Genomic DNA, 19,545 nt, shown 5'->3' with positions numbered 1-19,545 from the left:
ATCTATTACCAATATGTGATTTGATAGTGCATCATATAATTGCTATCAAACAAAAAACTAAGATTAAGCCTAACATTCACATGCTCATTTGGTGGAAAAAGTGTAATCAAGTGAATGTCATAAACAATGAGAACTTTAATATTTCTTAAATGTATTTCATCATAGCGCTTTGCACCCACTAATATAAGGTACTACAAGCAACAAAAAATAAAAATAAATAAATAAATAAATAAAATTAATTAATTAATTAAAAATAAATTAAAAAAAAAAAAAAAAAAAAAAAAAAACATGTGACTAAACATAATACATTGAGCTATCACAGGAAGAGCTCTTCACAACGAAACTTCAATTCATGTTCAAAACGTTGCAAGACAAAATGTTCCTCTGGAGCTATAATACTTGTTACAATGCATTTGTCATCTGAGAATGGTTTCCTACCTGCCCTCCCAGCTCTATGAAGATAGTGCACTGCACTTTTTGGCAAATCAAAGTTGTATATATGTGTTGTCTCTGGAAGGTCAACTCCCCTTGCTGCTATATCCGTCGCCACAATATGATAGCAACTTTTTTTTCTAACCTCCTGAAATTCGTGAATGAGTAATAAGCTTGTGAAATTCATACAGAGCAAGGGCAGCCAAAACCAAGCAACAATATTTGGCCAATAAAAAATATAAAAAAAAAAAAAAAAAAAAAAAAAAAAAAAACAAGCAGGAAGCTATATGTAGCATTAGCATAGATGCTTATATACAAATATATAATCCCAATATTTTTACTAAATCTAAGTTCTGGTTACTTAGAAGTAAGAATAATAGCTCACGTGATAACTTTATTGATGGTTAAGCACATCATATTACTGTATCTGCTTCAATTTTAAACTGGAGGACAAGCTTCTTTCATGACATAAAACCAACATTGTCCATTTGTTCATGAGACATTTCAAAACAACACTTCATCAGCCAGATAATATACAAAAGCATTGGTAAAACACACAAATTACAAGTTTACTAATGAGACTACAACTTTGCAATAAAACACATTAGAGAAGAGACTAGAAACTAGATACTATTCCTAATCAAACAAAACTCATAAGGACATACCAAGAGAGAAGCCGCTCGGGAATTGAAATTTTGGTCTTCTTCGAGAAGTGAAATGTTGGAAAATTCTTCACACGAGCTTTTTAAATGCTCAATCAGCAGAGTAGTTGTCGGTATATCTCCTGCCTTTTTTGACTTTTCAGACTTCAAACAATAGAATCAGCAGTTTAGGAACCTTTTTACAATATTAATAACAATTAATTTCCATAACCTCTGCAGCAATTACAATAGACTCGATTTAGATTGCAAAATGTTCCAAGTTTTTATATTTTCTTTTTAACCCCTCCCCCCCCCCCCCCCCCCCCTCTCCTTTGGTTGGGGGGGTTAGGGGTGGGGGTTGTATATGAGATAAGATTTCTTTTTTCTTTTTTTTTCAGAATAAACATAGAGCATACTAACAAAAAAGCTCATTCATACTTTGGAACTTGACAAAGCCACCCCCATATTACAGCAAAATCTGCTTCTTAAACCAATATAAGCTCACCAAAGGAAGACAAATGAACTCCAAGGAAAAACTTCAAAGCAGATAACAAAATAGTCGCTGTGAATCAGACTGCCTCTCTGCTACTTCATAAGAAAGAGTCTAATTATACTTCCACAGTTATTTTAGCTTGTTCCACTTTGAATTTGTGCACTGTTCATATCTCCTACTTTAACCATTTTATTTTACTTATACAGAGTATATTAAAACAAATGCTGTATTGCCAAAAAAGTAGCACATTTTTACAATCTGTAAGAACGTTAACATACAAACGTAACATAAACAATGCCAACCTGTTCATTGACAAAAAGTATGGCAGACTCGGGCAAATCAAATTGCAGCAACGACAAAATAGCTTGAAATCTCTGACTTCTCAGACAAATCTATAAATAAACAAACTACCCCGTTTCAGAAGAGACATAGCTATGCATAATACAGGAAAGAGAGAGAGAGAGAGAGAGAGAGGAAACAGATACAATGATGGAAACAGAGGTAATTAATATTCAAAATTGCGTTGCACAAACAAAAAAAATAACAACCTAACATGCATTCATTCACAATTTGTCAAAGTTTAATTGATTTTTTAGTCCTTGATTCCGTTAAATCAAACAGACTTACTTTGTTTAATGGCTCTACAAGGTTTCAGAGAATTAACTAAGGTCTTATTTTATAGCCATCTCTAAGGTTTATCACATCAATCTCGGCTATAATTCCTTTCTGTCCTTTCAACTAACTGATCCTCAGAAAATATTGCAAAATAAATATGATATGGTAACAAGTGTGACTTCAAGGGTTACAAAAAACCATTTTCCTCAAAGCTCAGTAGGCCAAATGACCCTTTAATGGGAATTCTCAAGGAATCAGCCTAGGGGATTTAAAACTGGTCTCATATAGCACCTCATACTAACTTTTGGCCAACTAAGTGACTCAAAAAAGAAATTATGCATCTAACTGATCTAAGTCACTTATCTCTCAAACTCTGCAGCAAGAGAGAGTGATAATGGTGTATTTTTGCTTTATAGAGAGTTTTCACCATCAAAGTGGGGCTTAGTTGTGTCAACATTCTAATAGTCACAATATGTTAGTTAAACTTAATCATATCCACCGGTTTGTTCTCTAAGGTTAACATAATACTCTACAGACAATTGTGCTTTAGGTGAGAGTTTGGGACTTTGGGTCACATGAACTTATGCCCAAAATGAAAAAGGGGTAAAGGAAATTTTAAGAGCAGTAGGGAGGGAGATAACTTTGTGTTTGAATCATAAAGGAAACAAGAATAAACAGGTCAGAAAGAAGACAGAAGAAGTTGGTAACAGCTTGGGAATCAAAGTATTATAATGCTTTAAAGCAATTAATGATGGAATAAAACCAACAAATGAACAAGTTTGTAACTGTCACTATCAAGAAGACAATCAACATGATGACACTCATAATAGTCATTATCATCAATAGAAGAGTTGTCTACTAGTTGGAATTAAATCAACGAAATTAGAAATTCAAGAGGAATTCATTATTTAAATGCACACCCAGTCAGGGGCTTTGCCTGATCAACCAGAAGAACTTTCACTAATCCAGTATTTCTTCGCAAAAATTGATGATGCATTTGTTCCCAATCAGGCAAGTAGTGAGCTTGCCTGATCAACCAAGCAAAGCTCCTAAGCAGCCTTTGAAAGATCATTAATCCAATACCGCCCATGTTCATAGCTAATTAATTTCTAATATAATGTTGTTCCAAAAAAAAGTCCAACAGAGAAATCACAATAAAAAGTTTTATTACCATGTATCTATGATGCAAGCGTGAAGGCATTGGTTCAACTGCATTTACATGGACATGGACTACATTGCTCTGCCAAAAGAACAAAAAATTACACAAGTGGCAAAAATATCTTTAAATCACTAAAAATGAAGCAATCATTCAAATTAGTCTATAAACTCAATTAACCAACCTTGGTCCACTTCTGCTGCACACAATCATGCAGAAAATGTCTATGCTGAGGAATAGATGCACTGGCAAATACAGTTTGACGAGAACGGCTTGATGAATATGAAGTGAGCAACTTCCGCAGAGAACTAACTTGTTTGGAGGAGTTAAACATGAAATCAACCTAAGATGGATTAAAAAAATTAAAACATAAGCTGCTATTCAAATTATAAAGTGCATTATAGTGATTAAAAACCAGAAAGCAAATTTCAGACTTGAAAATAATTGTAGCTTCTAAGTAATACTGCCAGACAATGATTAAAAACATTCTTGGATAAGACATAAAACTAGGGTGTGACAAGAAATAACTAGTCCATTAAACAGATCCATTTGTGGAAGTGCAAACACTGCTATACCTCCACCACTTAACCACCGCCGTCACGTCAACCATCTTTATTGCTGCTGCCTTCACCTGCGTGAAAATTATCTCCATAACCACCTCCTCCATCGCTAAAACAAACACCATCTTCCTCCCCCCAAAAAACAAAAAACCCAAAATTTAAGATCTTTAATTCAATCAACCTGAACCTCCATTAAACCTTATCAATGGTGATTTAATTCCCTTAAAATTAGCTTACGATATAACCTTAAAGTCTGGATTTCGGTTGGTATGGTATTACAAGGATCGTAGTGAACCTAGTGGTAATTTTTTGAGAAAATATTAGGAAGACGAGAGTTAGGAGGAGAGAGAAGAAGCTATCGGCCACAACCTCATGCTGCTCCTTTGTCTCTCTATGGCCTTACCCTCATACATTCTGCAATAATTAAATTTATTTTTTCTTTTTTGTGGATTTTTTCAGCAATGACGAAATTCTTGTATTTGAAATTCCAGTTTATCCCAAACAGACAATTTGGAATTGAAAACCTTCGTTTGGCATCACTGTAGTTTTCTGTTTTTTTGTTTTTTGTTTTTTAAAATCATATGATATATGTCATATAATGAATCAAAAATTAGTCAAACATATTAAAATCATGATAATTTTGAAAACTGACAAAAAAAATTGGAAACACCTTTTTCTAATTTCCTGTTTTTGGTTTTTTGTTTTCAAAAAAACTGGAAACTGAAAACAAAAAATAATGCCAAACAAGATTGAGCCTGAATCTGTTTTTGACTTAAAAATTCTAGATTCGAAATAAAATGCTTGAATCTGAACACTAACTAAATAAACATTCAGCGGCATTAATAATCAGCATTTTAACTCCATACACTGCCCACACAAAGTGACAACGATCAACGACACACTAACAACCTATTCACCTTCCTGAATTTCCTGAGAGCTAGGTTAAAATGGAGATGTGACAAATTTGAGATGTCTCAGGAAACAGTGAGTTCATATGATTTTGGTACATTGGCCATAGAGATATCTCACAATCCTGGATTACTATTTGGTAAAGAAGACTGAATTCGGAGTTGAAGCCACATGCAAAAAACATTACTATTACCTCATCAATTACCAGCACTCTCATTGATCCAAGATCTAACACATGTTTCTCAAGCATCTGACACAAACTTGCCACTGTAGCCACCACTATGGTTGGAGGATCGGCCTGAAAAATAAAATGATATGAGAAGTTTATCTTTTGAGGAGATAATATGAAAGTTGAAGTGGTGAATAGCAAATTTTTAAAATTCTAGCTGAAGAGTCAAGAGTATATTTCAACTTTAAATAATCAAGTTTATAATACAGAAAACCAAGCTTTAATCTGTAATGCTTAAGAAAAACAGCTGAATGTGAAACCTCTTTACGTTAAAATTCATATTATGGTTTTGAGATTGAACAGATGGATAGGCACCTTTAGCCAAGTTTTATGTCTTTTCAACAGTCCTCCATCTAGAAGGGCCATGACTGTGCATGATTTTTGCTGCTCTGATCCAAAATCTGACGGCTTTGCAGCCAGCATTCGTGCAACTTTTGTAACCTTAAATATCAAGACAAAACAACATCAGCATAGTGCAATTCCCCCCTTGAACAAGATGAAGTACAAAAGTTGATTTTCTACGATGGAAAAAATTCCAAAAACCATGTCTGCTAAGAAGGAAAAATGTATAGCAACATGACATAAAAAAGCTGATTTTCTTGGTCAAAAATATAAATTGAATAGCAAACAAACAGGCATAAAATCTTCTTACTTGCATACCAAGCTCCCTTGTTGGCACTACAATTAATGCTTGAACAGCAGATCTTTGAGCGTTGATTATTGAATATACTAAAAGGAGGTACGTCAAGGTCTTCCCAGAACCTGTCTAAAGACAAATAAAGACATATGAGGTTGATTGGCCCAAAAATAAACAAATCAAAAGATAAATTTCCTGTAATTGAGATAATGACATTTACTTCTTACTAACTTAGAAGAATTTAATGACATTTATAAAATCAAATGAAGTTATGGAATTTTCTCAATATGGGCTATACGTAGATTGATGAAGGGAGCACCTCAATGCATAGAAGAACTGTTCAAGTGTTTAGGCTTTACAACCAGCTTAGCTAATTTATTGCCCAATATTTCCAATATCCATCTTCTAAAGGTACATCTCAAGGCTCAAGATCTTTCCAGAGCATAAAATCCTTTAGCTTTATTATTCATTACTTGGCAATCATTTGGGGAAGAAGTTTGCATTGACATGTGGGCTATAAATTCACGGGATGATGCAAATATGTAAGTAATAAAGGCATATGAAGCTTGATACTGTTCTTTCAATTGTAGTTTCAACACAAAAGTGTGATAAATGCATCTATTCTAATTCCAGTGGGTTATATACTTATGTGTGCTGACTGGTGATCGTTTGTTTGAGTGATATAATAATAATTAGCCCTCATGTAAATTTTTGAGTTGCTATGAATCTAAGATGTTGTCACTTATGTTAATCCTTTTCTGGTTTTAAAGTTTCTTTAGTAACCATATCTATATGAAAGGCCCTAATAAATGTCACTTTGAGGATGAAATCTTAGTTTGTTGATGATAGCTTGTGAATATATCAACTCCATCCATCATCTTCAAAACTGCAGACACATTCAATCATAATGGTCATTTCTACGCTTTCCCTCAAAAGAGTAAGCAAGAAAGTTAGCATAAATTATTTGAAAAGTTACATCTCAAGTTCTTTGAGGTCATAGAGAATTCACGCTAATATAGAAGAGACAACAAGGATAATCAAACCAAAGATCGCAAAGTAATAAATAAAGTCACATGAAATCATGAAATTGTTCAACAGGTGTATGGATGTAAGAACACTTTAAATAAATTGTTTGTAGCTTATCAGTCCATTAGGTAGGGGCCCCATAAATGCAAGTGCACAATGGTCTGCTTGGATTTTCTATGGGCTCTATTGAGGTTTTAAGTCATTCGGGACTTGAATTTGACATTAAAATTTTGCGTCAAAGCACCTCAAAACTAGCTATCTAGCTTAACCTCGGTTTCATTTTTCAAGGCTAAGTTTCATATTTTAACCTCATTTTTAGCTAGCTTTGACTAGTTTAGGAAGTTTTAAGGTGTGAACCCCTTACAATTTTACATTATAAAAATATTTCAAGGACTGTATTTGACCCTAGTAAATTTGTAATAGACTTGAGACACATGGAAACAATCTTCTAAAGTAAAAGGCTTGTAGGTCTTATAATAAGGCACTGTAAAGATTATATTTAGCCAAATAATATAATTATTGCATGAGCGGGAATCAATTTTGGTGGTCAAACAGAAAATGAGGATAAGTAAATTACTGCAAAGATTTTACTTTGATCTCCTTCATCTCCACTCTACAATTTAACAATTTTGGTGGTCAAAAGCCTGTAAACAATCCCAAGTACTTGCTTATCGAGCTGGGAATCGGGGATGATAAGAATATTAGTCCTGTTTATTATCTTAGCAAGAATTTTTCATTTACGATCTCATCTCATACATTTTTTTTTTGGACAGAAGCATTCTATTCTAGTTTAAGTGTGTGTTATAAAGTACATCCCATTGAGAAATGGAACAAACAGAAAATGAGGAGCTATTACAGGTTGGAAAAGAATATACTCCATAGATTGTAAATCATAAATATCATCAAAGGGAAGACATGACAGAGGCAGAACAGTGACCTGAGCATGCAGTACACAGTCACAACCAGTGAAAAGTACAGGAAGACCTTGTTGCTGCACTGCTGTTGGTTGAATAAATCCATTTTCATCCATCCTATGGCATTCAGATAATAAATTAAAAAAAAATAAAAAAATAAAAAAATAAAAATAAAAATAAAAATTATAGTCAATCAACCAATCAAATTCATCATTTTTCACTCAAAGCTCCATATTCAATCCTGACAACTTGACAAGATAATAGGTTCATCAAACATTGAACACCAGCAAAATCCTAACCCTTTCTAACATTTCAACAAGTCCTGATAAATTATCAAAGGCTACAGTTGCACATAAAATATCTTGGTAATGGTGAACTTCCTAAAAGTAAAATAAAAAATAAAAAAGGTTGATCAACTAATGCATAACCATTGCATAAAAATTCCAGGCCAAACAAGCTCTTTAGTCTAACCCGTATCCACCTTGAAGTTAAACTACAAGGAGTGCACATCTAAATTTCAAAAACAAAAGTCTTAGCTACATGCCTAAATCCAACCAGATTGTGAAAAACATCCAACAAAAACTGAAATATGTTGATAAAGTTATGCAAATTCATAAGTCTCAGAACGCACCTAATAAAGAAAATTTCAAAGCCCTACATCTATTTCTTATTTCACATTACTACTTCAATCTACTACATCTACCATTTAACTTCAAAAGCATAAAACTCTCAAAACAGAAAGGATGAAGATAATAACCTGCGGAGCACAGGCTCAGGCACATGACCTTGACAAAGTTCGCGAAGAGTAACAGCACATCGAAATTGAACAACAGAAGCTCCAATTGCAGGAACAGGATTGACAAATGTAGCAGTTAACGTGCGGATTCTAGGAAAAGGGCTAAATAATTTACCGGCCCGTCCTCGAGTCAAGGCAGGAGGGGCACCCACCCTAGGTCCGATGAGAAAAGGTCCATAGTCATACTTCCATCCTGACATTGAATGATTACAAACAATATTCTGCAATACAGTAACAACCAAATATTACTCAATTATCAAATTAGGCTCAAAATTCACATAAAATCAAGAATTTCAACATATAATTGTATAAAGAAAAAGTTATAGCAGCAAAATCGCTAGTAATAATTGTTCATAACTTAAGTAATTTATAACGAATAGTTGCATAATCTATATTAGAAGAACCCTAAATTGACTATATGACAATTAAATTAAGGATAGTATGAAAGTAAAGTAGAGATTGTGAAATTGTTATTCGATTATTTTGAAAAAATTACTGTTCATAAGGAAATAGAGAGAATAATAGTTTACCTAAGAAGCTGTTTCAATGGAGGAGAAAAAGGTGAGAAGCCAGTTCAACAGGGGAACACAGAGTACACTTCAATAGAGATCAGAGAAAACGGAGTGCGCTTCAATGGAGGAGAGAGAGAGGGTGCAGCGTAGAGTGAGCTGAAAAAGGAGTTAATAAAATTAGTCAATAGATAAAAGAAAACTTTGTCAAAATAATCCTCCCTCCATCCTTTAAAAAAAATAAAATAATTCTCCCCCCATTCCAAAATAAATATACTCCCTTTGTTTTTTATTAAATGTATCATTTCACTTAATTTTTTCACCTCTATCAAGTAAGGTCATATTCATCCGTAAAAAAAAAAAAAAAAAAAAAAAAAAAAAAAAAAAAAGGTAAGGTCATATTCTGTTCAGCTTAATTTCAGTTCAGTTCAGCTCCAATTAATTCAGTTCAGTTCACTTCTTTTGCTAATTTATTTATTTTATATGATTTAATTCATAATATTGTTAATGACAATTTAGTTTAGGCATGTCTTTGGGATGATCTTTTTAAGTTCATCTTTATGTCTAATGATAATTAAAGCCAAATCTCGTACTTTTTAGTATATATTACAACAATGACGACAACAACAATAATAATAATAATAATAACAATAATAATGTGGTAGGGACGGTTTATGTGCTCAACACCTTATGGATTGCTTGAGTGGTGCTAATGTGGCTGTCTCAAATGAGTTGGTTGACTGTATTTCCGGGGTGGTTAACCTTCTAGAAGATGTCTTATGGAACTAGAAGAGTATATTTCTAGTGCTCCTCTCACACCACTTGTCAAGCCCGGTGGTGGTATCCGTCCTATAACTGTGGTTTCGAAGGTCGATGTTGTTATGGTTGGCCAGTCTTTGGGAGGTTACTTTGATGGTCTTCAATTTGGCATTGGGGTTTCTTCAGGTGGTGAGACAATTCTTCATGCTATGAATCAGTTGATTGAGGATCCTGGTTCTGATGTTGGTCTTTCAATGTTGTTGGTGGATTTCGAAATGTCTTCAATCTAGTTGATTGTGCGGTCATGTTACGTGAAGTCCGCTGTCGTTGTCCGGGTATTTCACGGTGGGTTGGATTCTGCTACTCTAATCCAACCAGATTGTATTATGGGGATCACACCTTATGGTTGTCTAGGGGCTGCAGCAAGGTGATCCCCTTGGTCCTCTGCTTTTTTCTTTGGTTTTATAACCTCTTGTGTGTAAAATTAGAGATGTTTTTGAGGTATGTCTTCATGTATGGTATTTGGATGGCGGGATAATATTGGTGACACTTTGATGGTAGGGAAGGTTCTAGAGTTAATTATAGAGGAAGGGCCTCGTTTTGGGTTGCATCTCAACATGGAAAAAATTGAAGTTTTCTGGCCTACAGAAGACTTTCGAAGCAGGCTTATGGGTGTCTTTCCTCCTTTTATTGCTCGACCATTGCATGGTGTTAAGTTGCTTGGTGGTCCCACTAGTTCCAATTCCGATTTTAGTGGTGAGCTTGTGTTGCAGAGGGTGACCTAGACCATTACGCTTATGGATAAGGTTGCTAATTTAAGCTCGATGATGCCCAGTGTGAGTTGTTGTTACTTAGGGCATGTACTAGAGTTTCTAAACTCTACTTTTCCTTGCGTACTTATCCTCCTAGCACTTTTAAGGCGGCTCAGCACATAATTGACGAGGCTCTTCGATCTTCCTTGGAGCGTATTATTACTGCTTCGGGGCCCGGGTTTGGTGATTGACGGTGGTGACTTGCCACCTTACCATTTGTATTTGGAGGGCTTGGTGTTTATTCCACAGGTGATATTTGTCATTATGCTTTTCTTGCTTCTTGGTTACACTTTGCTGGGTTGCAGACAAAGCTTCTATGTCATGCTGGCATTGTTGGTCTTGGTCGAGCCTTTGAGGATGCGTTGAATCTGTTTAATGGAACGGTGGAGTCTGATATTTAAGGTAATCCTTGTGATGTCGCTGCCCCTAATAAACTCATGAAAAAATTGACAGATATATATTTCACAAAGGTTACCGCTTTTACATAATCTGCCTTTTCTTTGTCTCCTCGACAATCAGCATTGTGGAAATCGCAGCAGGGAGATCACACATCTACTTAGCTTAGGGCAGTCTCTATTTCTAGGTTGGGTCAGATGATGAACGCAAAGACATACTGATGTGTGTTGTGCTACCGGATGGGTGTTCCATTGTTCTCTGTCTCGACGTCGTGCTCTTCTTGTTCTCGGGTTTTTACTGGGGATATTTTCGGCGATCACGCGATGTCGTTTGCTGGGATTGTGAGTATTAAACATCGGCATAATGTTATTCGGGATACCCTTGTTGATATTTGCAACAAATTTGGGATTTCAGCAAGAAAGGACGTTGACATAGAGTTGTCTAGAGGGAATGACGAGACTCTCAGACCTGCCGATGTGTTACTTTATTCCTAGGATCGTGGTCGCGATGTATATGTGGACTTAACAGGGTCTTCTCCTTTGACACAAACAGGGCTATATGACTTTGTTCCTGGACGGGTTGTGGTTGATGCGGCTTATCGGAAGAAAGTTAAGCATGAAGCTCGTTGTCGGGCGATTGGATATGGTTTCATTCCCTTCTCCTTCTCTTCGCTTGGAGAATTAGAGAAGGAGGTTGTTGCGTTGCTGAAATGAGTTCAGAGGTTCTCGACAACGCAAGACATTGGGGCTCGTGCTGTAGCTCATATCTTCACTAGGGTAGGCTTTGCTATAGCTAGAGGAGTGGGGGCCCAGATTGTATCTCGGCTTCCCACTAATTTATTGTAGGTTGTATAACTTTTGTTTTTGAGATATAATAATAATAATAATAATAATAATAATAATAATAATAATAATAATAATAATAATATTCATTGTTCAAATGGTTATAATTTTTTATACATATTTTTACAATTGAACTCTTTGGCAAAATGAGAGTACTACAGAACATTTACTAGTTTTCATAATTGGTTAGTTCTTCGTCTTCTTCTTTTCCATCAAGCTGCTCCATTACCTCGAAATTCCTCTGAATTGACTTCCATATCTGATCAATTATTTGTTACCGTACACTATCCATAGCTGTTTTTCTGTTATCATCGTACATATTATGATCTTCTGTTGGTTCCATGACTTCGACTTGGTGCGTGAATGGAATCCTTGGATCATGTGAACGAATAAAATTGTGTAGAGTACAACAAGCAGAGATAATTTGCAACTGATAACAAAAGTCCATTTGCGGCATCGCTTTAGATTGTAGAACCTTCCACCTATTTTCTAGAACAGCAAAAATCCTCTCAATTACATTTCGACAAGAAGAGTGTCAGTAATTGAATTGCTCATACTTTCCTTGTGGAGGAGTTCCTCTGCTGAAATCAGGCAAATGATACCTCAACTCAGGTCCTACATGTGGACTCAAGTACCCGAGTGTATTAGGATGCACTAAATCGACCACGTAGTATTTTCCTGCACAACAATCATACTTCTAGTTCACCAAACTAATGCATTTTCCCATTTTATTCATGGCAATGTAAGTTAGTTTGTACTAGACGGCAAATGAGGGAATCCCATTGTTGCATCTCCTAAGTTTCGCCTCCAAACGGTTGTATCATGTACACTACCTTCGTAGCCTACATTGATGTGAGTAAACAACATGTTAAGTGAACACATAACCATTACATTCCATGATTTGTCCCCTTTACGATCTCTAAAGGCCTTGCCTACAGCATCAGCAACAACTGCAAGTATAAGGGTACCGTCTATGGCACCAACACAATCCTAAGAATAAAAGTATATCGTCATTACATGGACACTATACATGTTGTAAATTTAATGTTAATAAGTACCCTAAAGAAAGGCCATTATTTGTTGTAGTTTTGAATTTTAGAAGGTGTTTCATTCAAACTTTGATATGGTTGAATTATTTGAGTTGACAATGTCTACAATGCCTCTAATATCCCGGGGAAATGCCTCGAGTGTTGAAATCGTTTAGCAGCATCACCAGGTATGGAAAGCATGTACAAGCTAATCCTAAGTTGCTCCTCAATGCTTATATGTTTACCATTACTATCTTCGAACAATTTTTGTGCTCTAAGGACATTAGCAAGACTTATAAATATTTCTTTATTTAGCCGAAGTTGTTCTTTGCACAAATTATGATGTGCCAGCATCCTATGTATGAATTGACTTCCCGTTTCGCCACCAACATGCAAAGGCATCCGTTCAACTTGGGATGTCAATCTCCCTAGCTCATGCAATGCTATACATGTCAAACTTTCTTCCACCAAATCATCATCCATTCTACATAACCACCAAAACATTTAATGTAAATTGATTCAGATAGACAAACTTTAAAAATACGAGGAATTTAAATAAATAATTAAGTTGCGCATAAAGTTAAGAAAAGTTGATACATAATGGTAACAAAAGTTGATACAAACACACAAAACAGAAATACTTTACAGGAAATCATCCGATCATGTTACAACAACATAAGTTGTAACTAAAATCCACAACGAAAATCTTCATAATAAACATAAGATCAACCATAAAGTCACACAATTTCAACTAAAAATTTTCCTTGTCACCCATCAAAAGAATTATATGAATCTGTAGGCATCTATCACTAGCCTATACACATCCTCTTCAAGTACACAATGCTTCCTCAAGAAATGAAGTCTCCCTTCATCAGAGCGCAAAGAGGTGAAAGATCGATGGCACTGGGAGTACTGTGAAAGCTATCAAAAATATCCACAGAAAATCCTTCCCCATGCTTTGCAAGAATCCCCATGGACTCCAAGATGTTGAGAACTTAATCAAAAAGGTTTTTGGGTTTAGAAGATTGACTCACAGAGGATCGCCTCAATTGATCAAGACATGCATTAATATCCTCTTCCCTAGACCTTTTACTAGATATCCTAGAGCGCTGGGTATTTTGTCAAGGCTTTTACGCTTTTTAGTTTCAATAAGGATAATATAAGGTTGGATGTCATTGTTACGGGTTTCAATTTCATGAACGTCATTAGAGTTAGAAGATATTTCAGCTTCAAAGTCAATACTTCCTTCTGTTTCTTCCCAACTGATGGTGTTGTATAAGATCTATCACCCGTTGCATAACCACTATGCAAAATCTTATCTTATTCAACCTCGTTCTCTAATGGATTCTTAGGAAATCCTCTTGCTATGGATTAATATCTATATTAGTTGAAGGAAAAACTATATGTCTATATTATACAAATTAAAAAGGAAGATTAGTTAACATGTACCTTAGTAAAGCCTTGCCATTTTTCAGATTGAACATCAGCTTCAAAGCAACCATTTTCAGTCCATCCAATACCAGTCCATTTCTTTAATTCATTCCAAGCTTTGTGTTTATCTTTCATATTCGTGAACCAATTCTTAATAGAAAGGAATGTTAAGTTCTTTCTAGTTCGACTGTTTAACGTTAAAGCAAGAATATCCCAATCAGTTTTCCCACCTGCTTGGGAGACATGGTCGGGTAGGATTCCCAAAAGTATGGTAACAACATCCGAAGTGAAAGATGCCCGTTGGGAACTCATTGCAAACAAGATATGGCTAAAAAACATCCAAAGTGAAAGTAGAGATATTAAAGCACACTATAATATAAAGTATTCGATTTGCTTTCTAACAATACTAGCAAGCTAAGGGGTACTTTCATTCTGGAACTTAACTGAAGTTTAAATTAAAACATCATGATTGTTTGATGCAAAGAATTGAAAAGAATTATGTGATGAGACAAAATCACAAAGTACTTATTAAATTTCCTTTTTTTTCTGTTGATGCTGGTTGTTATATAGTGAGCCTGCTTTCTAATCAAATGAATCCCAACCTTAAGAATTTCATGAAATGCAAATTATTTGACTAAAGGTCTCGAAAGCCATTACAAGGTGGATTGGTTGCAAATATGTGGTCTTTGTAAATTGCTCTGTAATTCGAGCAACATAAGCTTGCAAATAGTACAATCTTCTTTATAAACTGCCTACCAACTCCTACGCTTCTAAAATAAGTCACTAGCAAGAAAATTAAGGGACCAAAAATAATTTAGCATAAACTATGACAAATTTCTATCACAATTCACAATTTATGATATTTTATCAAGCATTCAAGCAGACCACATTCTCTAATAGTTCAAGCATTCAAGCACTCAATTCCTTGATAATACAGATTCAATATACTATGTAAAAAACCAGGAAAATATATATAGTTCAGATTTCATAAATGAATCTACAAATAAAGTAATTTTTTTAAAAAATAAAAAACTAAGAAACTTCAACAAATCTAGGAATTATTAGATGATTACTTGAATAGTGATTACAAGAATAAATTAGACAAAATAAACCAGAAATTTATTACCTTAAAAAAAACGAAATTGGAGGTGAGTGAGGAGGGTTGCGTTGCCGCCAGTGAGAGTAGCTGTCGAAGTCCTGTCACAACCCCCAGGTGAGTAACCCACCGGAGTACTGGTGAGGCGGTGAAAATCGAGAGTTTGGGCCAGTTTCAATTTATTGAAAACAACTTAACTAAACTGAAGTGATTGGAACTAAAGTGAACTGATTGGAGCTGAACTGATTGAACTTCATTTTATTTGTCACAATTATTAGTGGATTAATATCATTACTTATCCATAGTTAAAAATCATTAATCCATAGTCAAATATTTTAGTTCAGTTCAGCTCAGCACCAATCAGTTCAGTTCAGCTCCAATCAGTTCAGTTCAGTTCATTTGTTTTCAGTAATTCGGAACAGGCCCTAAATAAACATTATTATATAATATATCATCAGATTAGTCATAAAGTCTAGTTTCATAATATAATTTTGTTACAATTTTTACTAATAAACAACTAAAGATATTAGTCAAAGCTGCGTCTCAGCAAATATACTACTCAAACTGATACATTTTAAAAAAACAGGGGGAGTATAATTCACACACCATCAAAATATCCCAAATAGAATCTCAAATTCTCAATGTGAAACATTCAAAATATAAACTTACTATAATTTATGAAAATCCAAATTTTCTCTCGGTGGTAACTTTGTAAATATAATGACAATATGATGTGCTATGCCAATACTATCTATTATAAAATAAATTGAAAGCCAAAATAAAATTGTAAGAAGCTTCAATGGAGTTTACGACAGACTTTAGTGGGAAATTGATGGAACAAGACAGCACCCTTACCATTTGAGGTTAACCAATTCATTCTATTCACCATGTTTTGGTTCCTAGGTTTTTCGTTTAATTTGGCGGTGAAGTTGTCAATAATGGTTGTGGAGGAAGAAGATGATGATGGTTGTGCAGGATGGAGGAGGAAGAAAACCATGTCATTTGAGACTCCTATGCTTAGGTCACGATCAGAGGAAGAAGGTGTTTTTTTCTTTAGAAAGTGAAATATTTATAATTTTGCCACTGAGACAAATGGATTTGTTTATCACAAAGAGAAACCTGGCTGAGGGCTCCCTAACTTATACTAGTACTTGTTGATAATTAAAGATATTGTTGGTTTCAAAATACATGCCTTAGCAAATAAACTAGGGCATGTATTTTGAAACCAAAAGGTATTGTGTGAGACCGGACTCACTACGAGTCCAATGTGTAGTAACATCATATTTTGACATTTTTATATCAGATTATAACATTTTAATATCATATTTTGACATTTTTATATTAGATTATAACATTTCAATATCATTCTTTGCCATATTTATATAAGATGTTAACTCTTTTACATCATATTTTAGCTTTGTTATATTAGATTTTGGCATTTTAATATCACATTATTACAATTTTGTATAAGATTTGGACTCTTTTACCTCATATTTTTGGCATATTAATATTATCGACTTTTTACATTAGAATGACCAATTTTGACATTCTAAGACAAAATCTGACGTTTATATACTCCATAACATATTTCTATCTTAAGCCTTTAAGAAGTATTGTGCTTAAAATCTTCTAAAAAAATAAAAATAAAAAGTTGTGCTTAAAATGGTCTTCCTCACTAAGTTACAAATTAATTTTGTTAGAGCCTAATTGTACACTTCTCTAATTCTTAACATGCTAATTTATCGATGAAGCTAAATCGATTAGTGGAACTTGAAGATGATCTAATTTGCGAAGTTTGAAGTCTTCGGTTGTTTATCTTTACTCTTCATGCCCACCTTTCTTTTCTCTCTCATAAAATTTCCTTGTCTGTCTTTATCGTCAACGACCACCATAACCACCACCAACTCCACCAATTCAATTCCCATCACCATAATTCACACCAAAAAATATCCTATAACAACAATCTCAAACGATGTCGTTAATATTTCCGCCGCCAATAAGGTGGTGGTAAGGCCAGTAGTTCCGACAACTAATTATTGATTTGTACACCCGAGTGTACCATGAGCATGGTACACTCGGGCCTAAACGACATTAATTACTTCATAAAACACAAGCTCAAACATTCCTCAAAAAAGTGGAATGAACATCACTTCATTAATAATGTACATGCGTATTTTAAGGAACAATAACAAAGAAAGAAAGTGAGATTTTCTATGCCCGAAAACGTTATTCACTGGATAAAAAATTACCATGGCCCACATAGTTGACCATATATTCTAAATATTTATCTTTTATCAAAATCAAACTTTTATCTCTCTAAAATCACTCTTTCTGTCTTCAATTTTATATTAACTATTCCTTTTTTAAAAAATTTAAAGCCCCAAAAAAAGTAAAAGATAAAAAAAAAAAAAAAAAAGTAAAATTGGCTCACGTTGATTAAATCCTCCAAATTTCATATTTCTTGAACTATTTTTGGAGATGGCTGACAATAGTGAAATGTAAGTTCTTAATTCAAGCATGCAACTTTGTATAAACTATTCAAATTCTTAATAATAGTATTTGTTTTTTTTTTATTAAATTTTTTTTTGTGTTCTTTATATATTTTTATAATGTTCTTTATTAAAATACATGATATACTTTATATTCGTTTGTAATGTACAATAAATTATTAATACTATATTTATTCTATATGTCCACCTTATATCATATAATGATCTTTATTAGTCTTTCGATAAAACATTTTAAATGTCCATGTTCTTTGATTGTAATTGTAATGTACTTTCATTGTCATACAATGTTCATTTCTTATAGTGAAAATGTTCTTTAAATTTATTCTATAGACCATGCAGGTTAAATTTAAACAGGATAATTTAAATAATGTTTATTATAATATCATCATGTTCTATATTAATATTATGGTTTTTATAGATCTAAAAATCAATTATCAAGAGATGATGTCCAAAAAGAAATATCGTCATCAATCTTCATGATCCTGAATAAAAAAAATACACAATTAATAAATGTTACTCCTATTAATATAGATTAATAATATAACATTCAAGATGAATATACGTACTAATAATTAAAAATGACTTTACAAGCTAATTTTAAAATGGCTTGTGCTATAACAAAAAATGTGCATCACTCAATACCCGAAAGAATATAAGAACCAAAATCAAAGAACGTTAGGGATACAAAAAAGAACATAAGTAATGTAATAACAGAACATATATATAAGGACTAAAACACCTTAGAAATGAATACCCAAATGAACATAAAGTTAAAAAAAAGAACATGAACATAGAAGATTGTATAATTGAAATAAAAATAACCTATTTCGTAGTATTGAAGCTCAAAGAACTTTATATTATTATACCTTAAATAACATTGTTTGTTATGTAAAGAACATATAATTTAGATTTAAAGAACATATTAATTAGACTTAAAGATCATATTTCATTACAATAAAAATGAATATAGATCATATAAGTGATAAAAGAACATTCGTTATAATTAAAAGAACATCATATTCAACCTCAGAAAATAATACAAAAACAATAATAAACAAAAATTCTTTGATTACGAAATCCATAAATTATGAAATTTAATTCTAAAAAAATTATCTCATTTGATTACGAAACCCACAAATTATGAAAATAATTTAAAAGAGCACTATCATTATCTTCAACATCATAACTATGATTATGAAATTTAAATACGAAAAAAAAAACTAAAAAGTACCTTCTCATTTGATTATGAAATTATCAAATTCACCATCATTATTATCAAATCTCCATTCTCGTATGTATTATCAACAGATCTACAATTTTGGTGTCATGTTGAAATTTAAACTACATTACCAATAATTCTCTAAGCTAAAAAATTTCTTTCTCTAAAAATTCTCCCTCTATATTTCAAAATTGTAATTATATATCTCCAAATATGTCAAATAGGATAATAACTAACAAATCCCTTAAATTAAAGAGAGAATGATTTTGATAATTTTTTTTAGTAAAAGTCAAAGAATACTGTTATTTTCAGCAGGGTGACCCTGATGTACTATGTAAGTTTCATCCGATAACAGTGGGAATATAAACTTATTGTTATCCTATATATGACGTGGAAAGTAAGTTAAATGTCCTGGTTCTTCTGGCACTTGCTGATTTAATTTAGGAAAAATTGTCAAAAATAATACAAACTTTGAGCGATCCGCCAAAAACAAGTCAAACTTTTGATTATTTTAAATAATACAAACTTTTGAGGG

General features: G+C 33.4%; 2 protein-coding genes across 3 annotated transcripts; both read right to left on the bottom strand.

Moving 5' to 3' along the window:
* Positions 1-115: 115 nt before the first annotated feature.
* Positions 116-9,092, bottom strand: LOC145583031 (DEAD-box ATP-dependent RNA helicase 58, chloroplastic-like). 2 transcript variants are annotated; one of them, XM_081640136.1, is made up of 11 exons: positions 8,939-9,092; positions 8,370-8,629; positions 7,636-7,729; positions 5,688-5,801; positions 5,351-5,476; positions 5,000-5,104; positions 3,522-3,680; positions 3,353-3,421; positions 1,869-1,958; positions 1,098-1,238; positions 116-580 (listed from the first exon to the last, which is right to left on the bottom strand). In XM_081640136.1, the coding sequence occupies exons 2-11, from the start codon at positions 8,606-8,608 to the stop codon at positions 317-319; spliced, it is 1,401 nt and encodes a 466-aa protein (XP_081496262.1). In that variant the 5' UTR covers positions 8,609-8,629; positions 8,939-9,092; the 3' UTR covers positions 116-316. The 2 variants fall into 2 exon arrangements, with proteins under 2 accessions (XP_081496262.1, XP_081496263.1); XM_081640137.1 differs by lacking the exon at positions 1,869-1,958.
* A 3,169-nt stretch (positions 9,093-12,261) lies between these two features.
* On the bottom strand, positions 12,262-14,497 carry LOC145580931 (uncharacterized). Its single transcript, XM_081638012.1, has 5 exons — positions 14,204-14,497; positions 13,575-13,675; positions 12,887-13,238; positions 12,560-12,716; positions 12,262-12,404 (listed from the first exon to the last, which is right to left on the bottom strand). The coding sequence occupies exons 1-5, from the start codon at positions 14,495-14,497 to the stop codon at positions 12,262-12,264; spliced, it is 1,047 nt and encodes a 348-aa protein (XP_081494138.1).
* Between the last annotated feature and the right edge of the window lie 5,048 nt (positions 14,498-19,545).

The sequence above is a fragment of the Chenopodium album genome, chromosome 15, assembly GCF_948465745.1.
Source record: "Chenopodium album chromosome 15, dcCheAlbu1.1, whole genome shotgun sequence".
NCBI lineage: Eukaryota > Viridiplantae > Streptophyta > Magnoliopsida > Caryophyllales > Amaranthaceae > Chenopodium > Chenopodium album.
Note: the sequence above shows the minus strand (reverse complement) of the source record. Positions and strands in the feature narration are given on the sequence as shown.

Excerpts from the sequence above, each read along its gene's own strand:
- LOC145583031 (XM_081640136.1), bottom strand. The coding sequence starts at position 8,608 with ATGTCAGGATGGAAGTATGACTATGGACCTTTTCTCATCGGACCTAGG. Across the intron at positions 3,681-4,999 it reads GAGTGCTGGTAATTGATGAG|GTTGATTTCATGTTTAACTC; the intron begins GTAATAGTAATG and ends AATCCATCTTAG. Across the intron at positions 3,422-3,521 it reads TGCAGCAGAAGTGGACCAAG|AGCAATGTAGTCCATGTCCA; the intron begins GTTGGTTAATTG and ends TTCTTTTGGCAG.
- LOC145580931 (XM_081638012.1), bottom strand. The coding sequence starts at position 14,497 with ATGAGTTCCCAACGGGCATCTTTCACTTCGGATGTTGTTACCATACTT. Across the intron at positions 13,239-13,574 it reads TGTGTACTTGAAGAGGATGT|AATGGATGATGATTTGGTGG; the intron begins GTATAGGCTAGT and ends GTGGTTATGTAG. Across the intron at positions 12,405-12,559 it reads CATCAATGTAGGCTACGAAG|GAAAATACTACGTGGTCGAT; the intron begins GTAGTGTACATG and ends ATTGTTGTGCAG.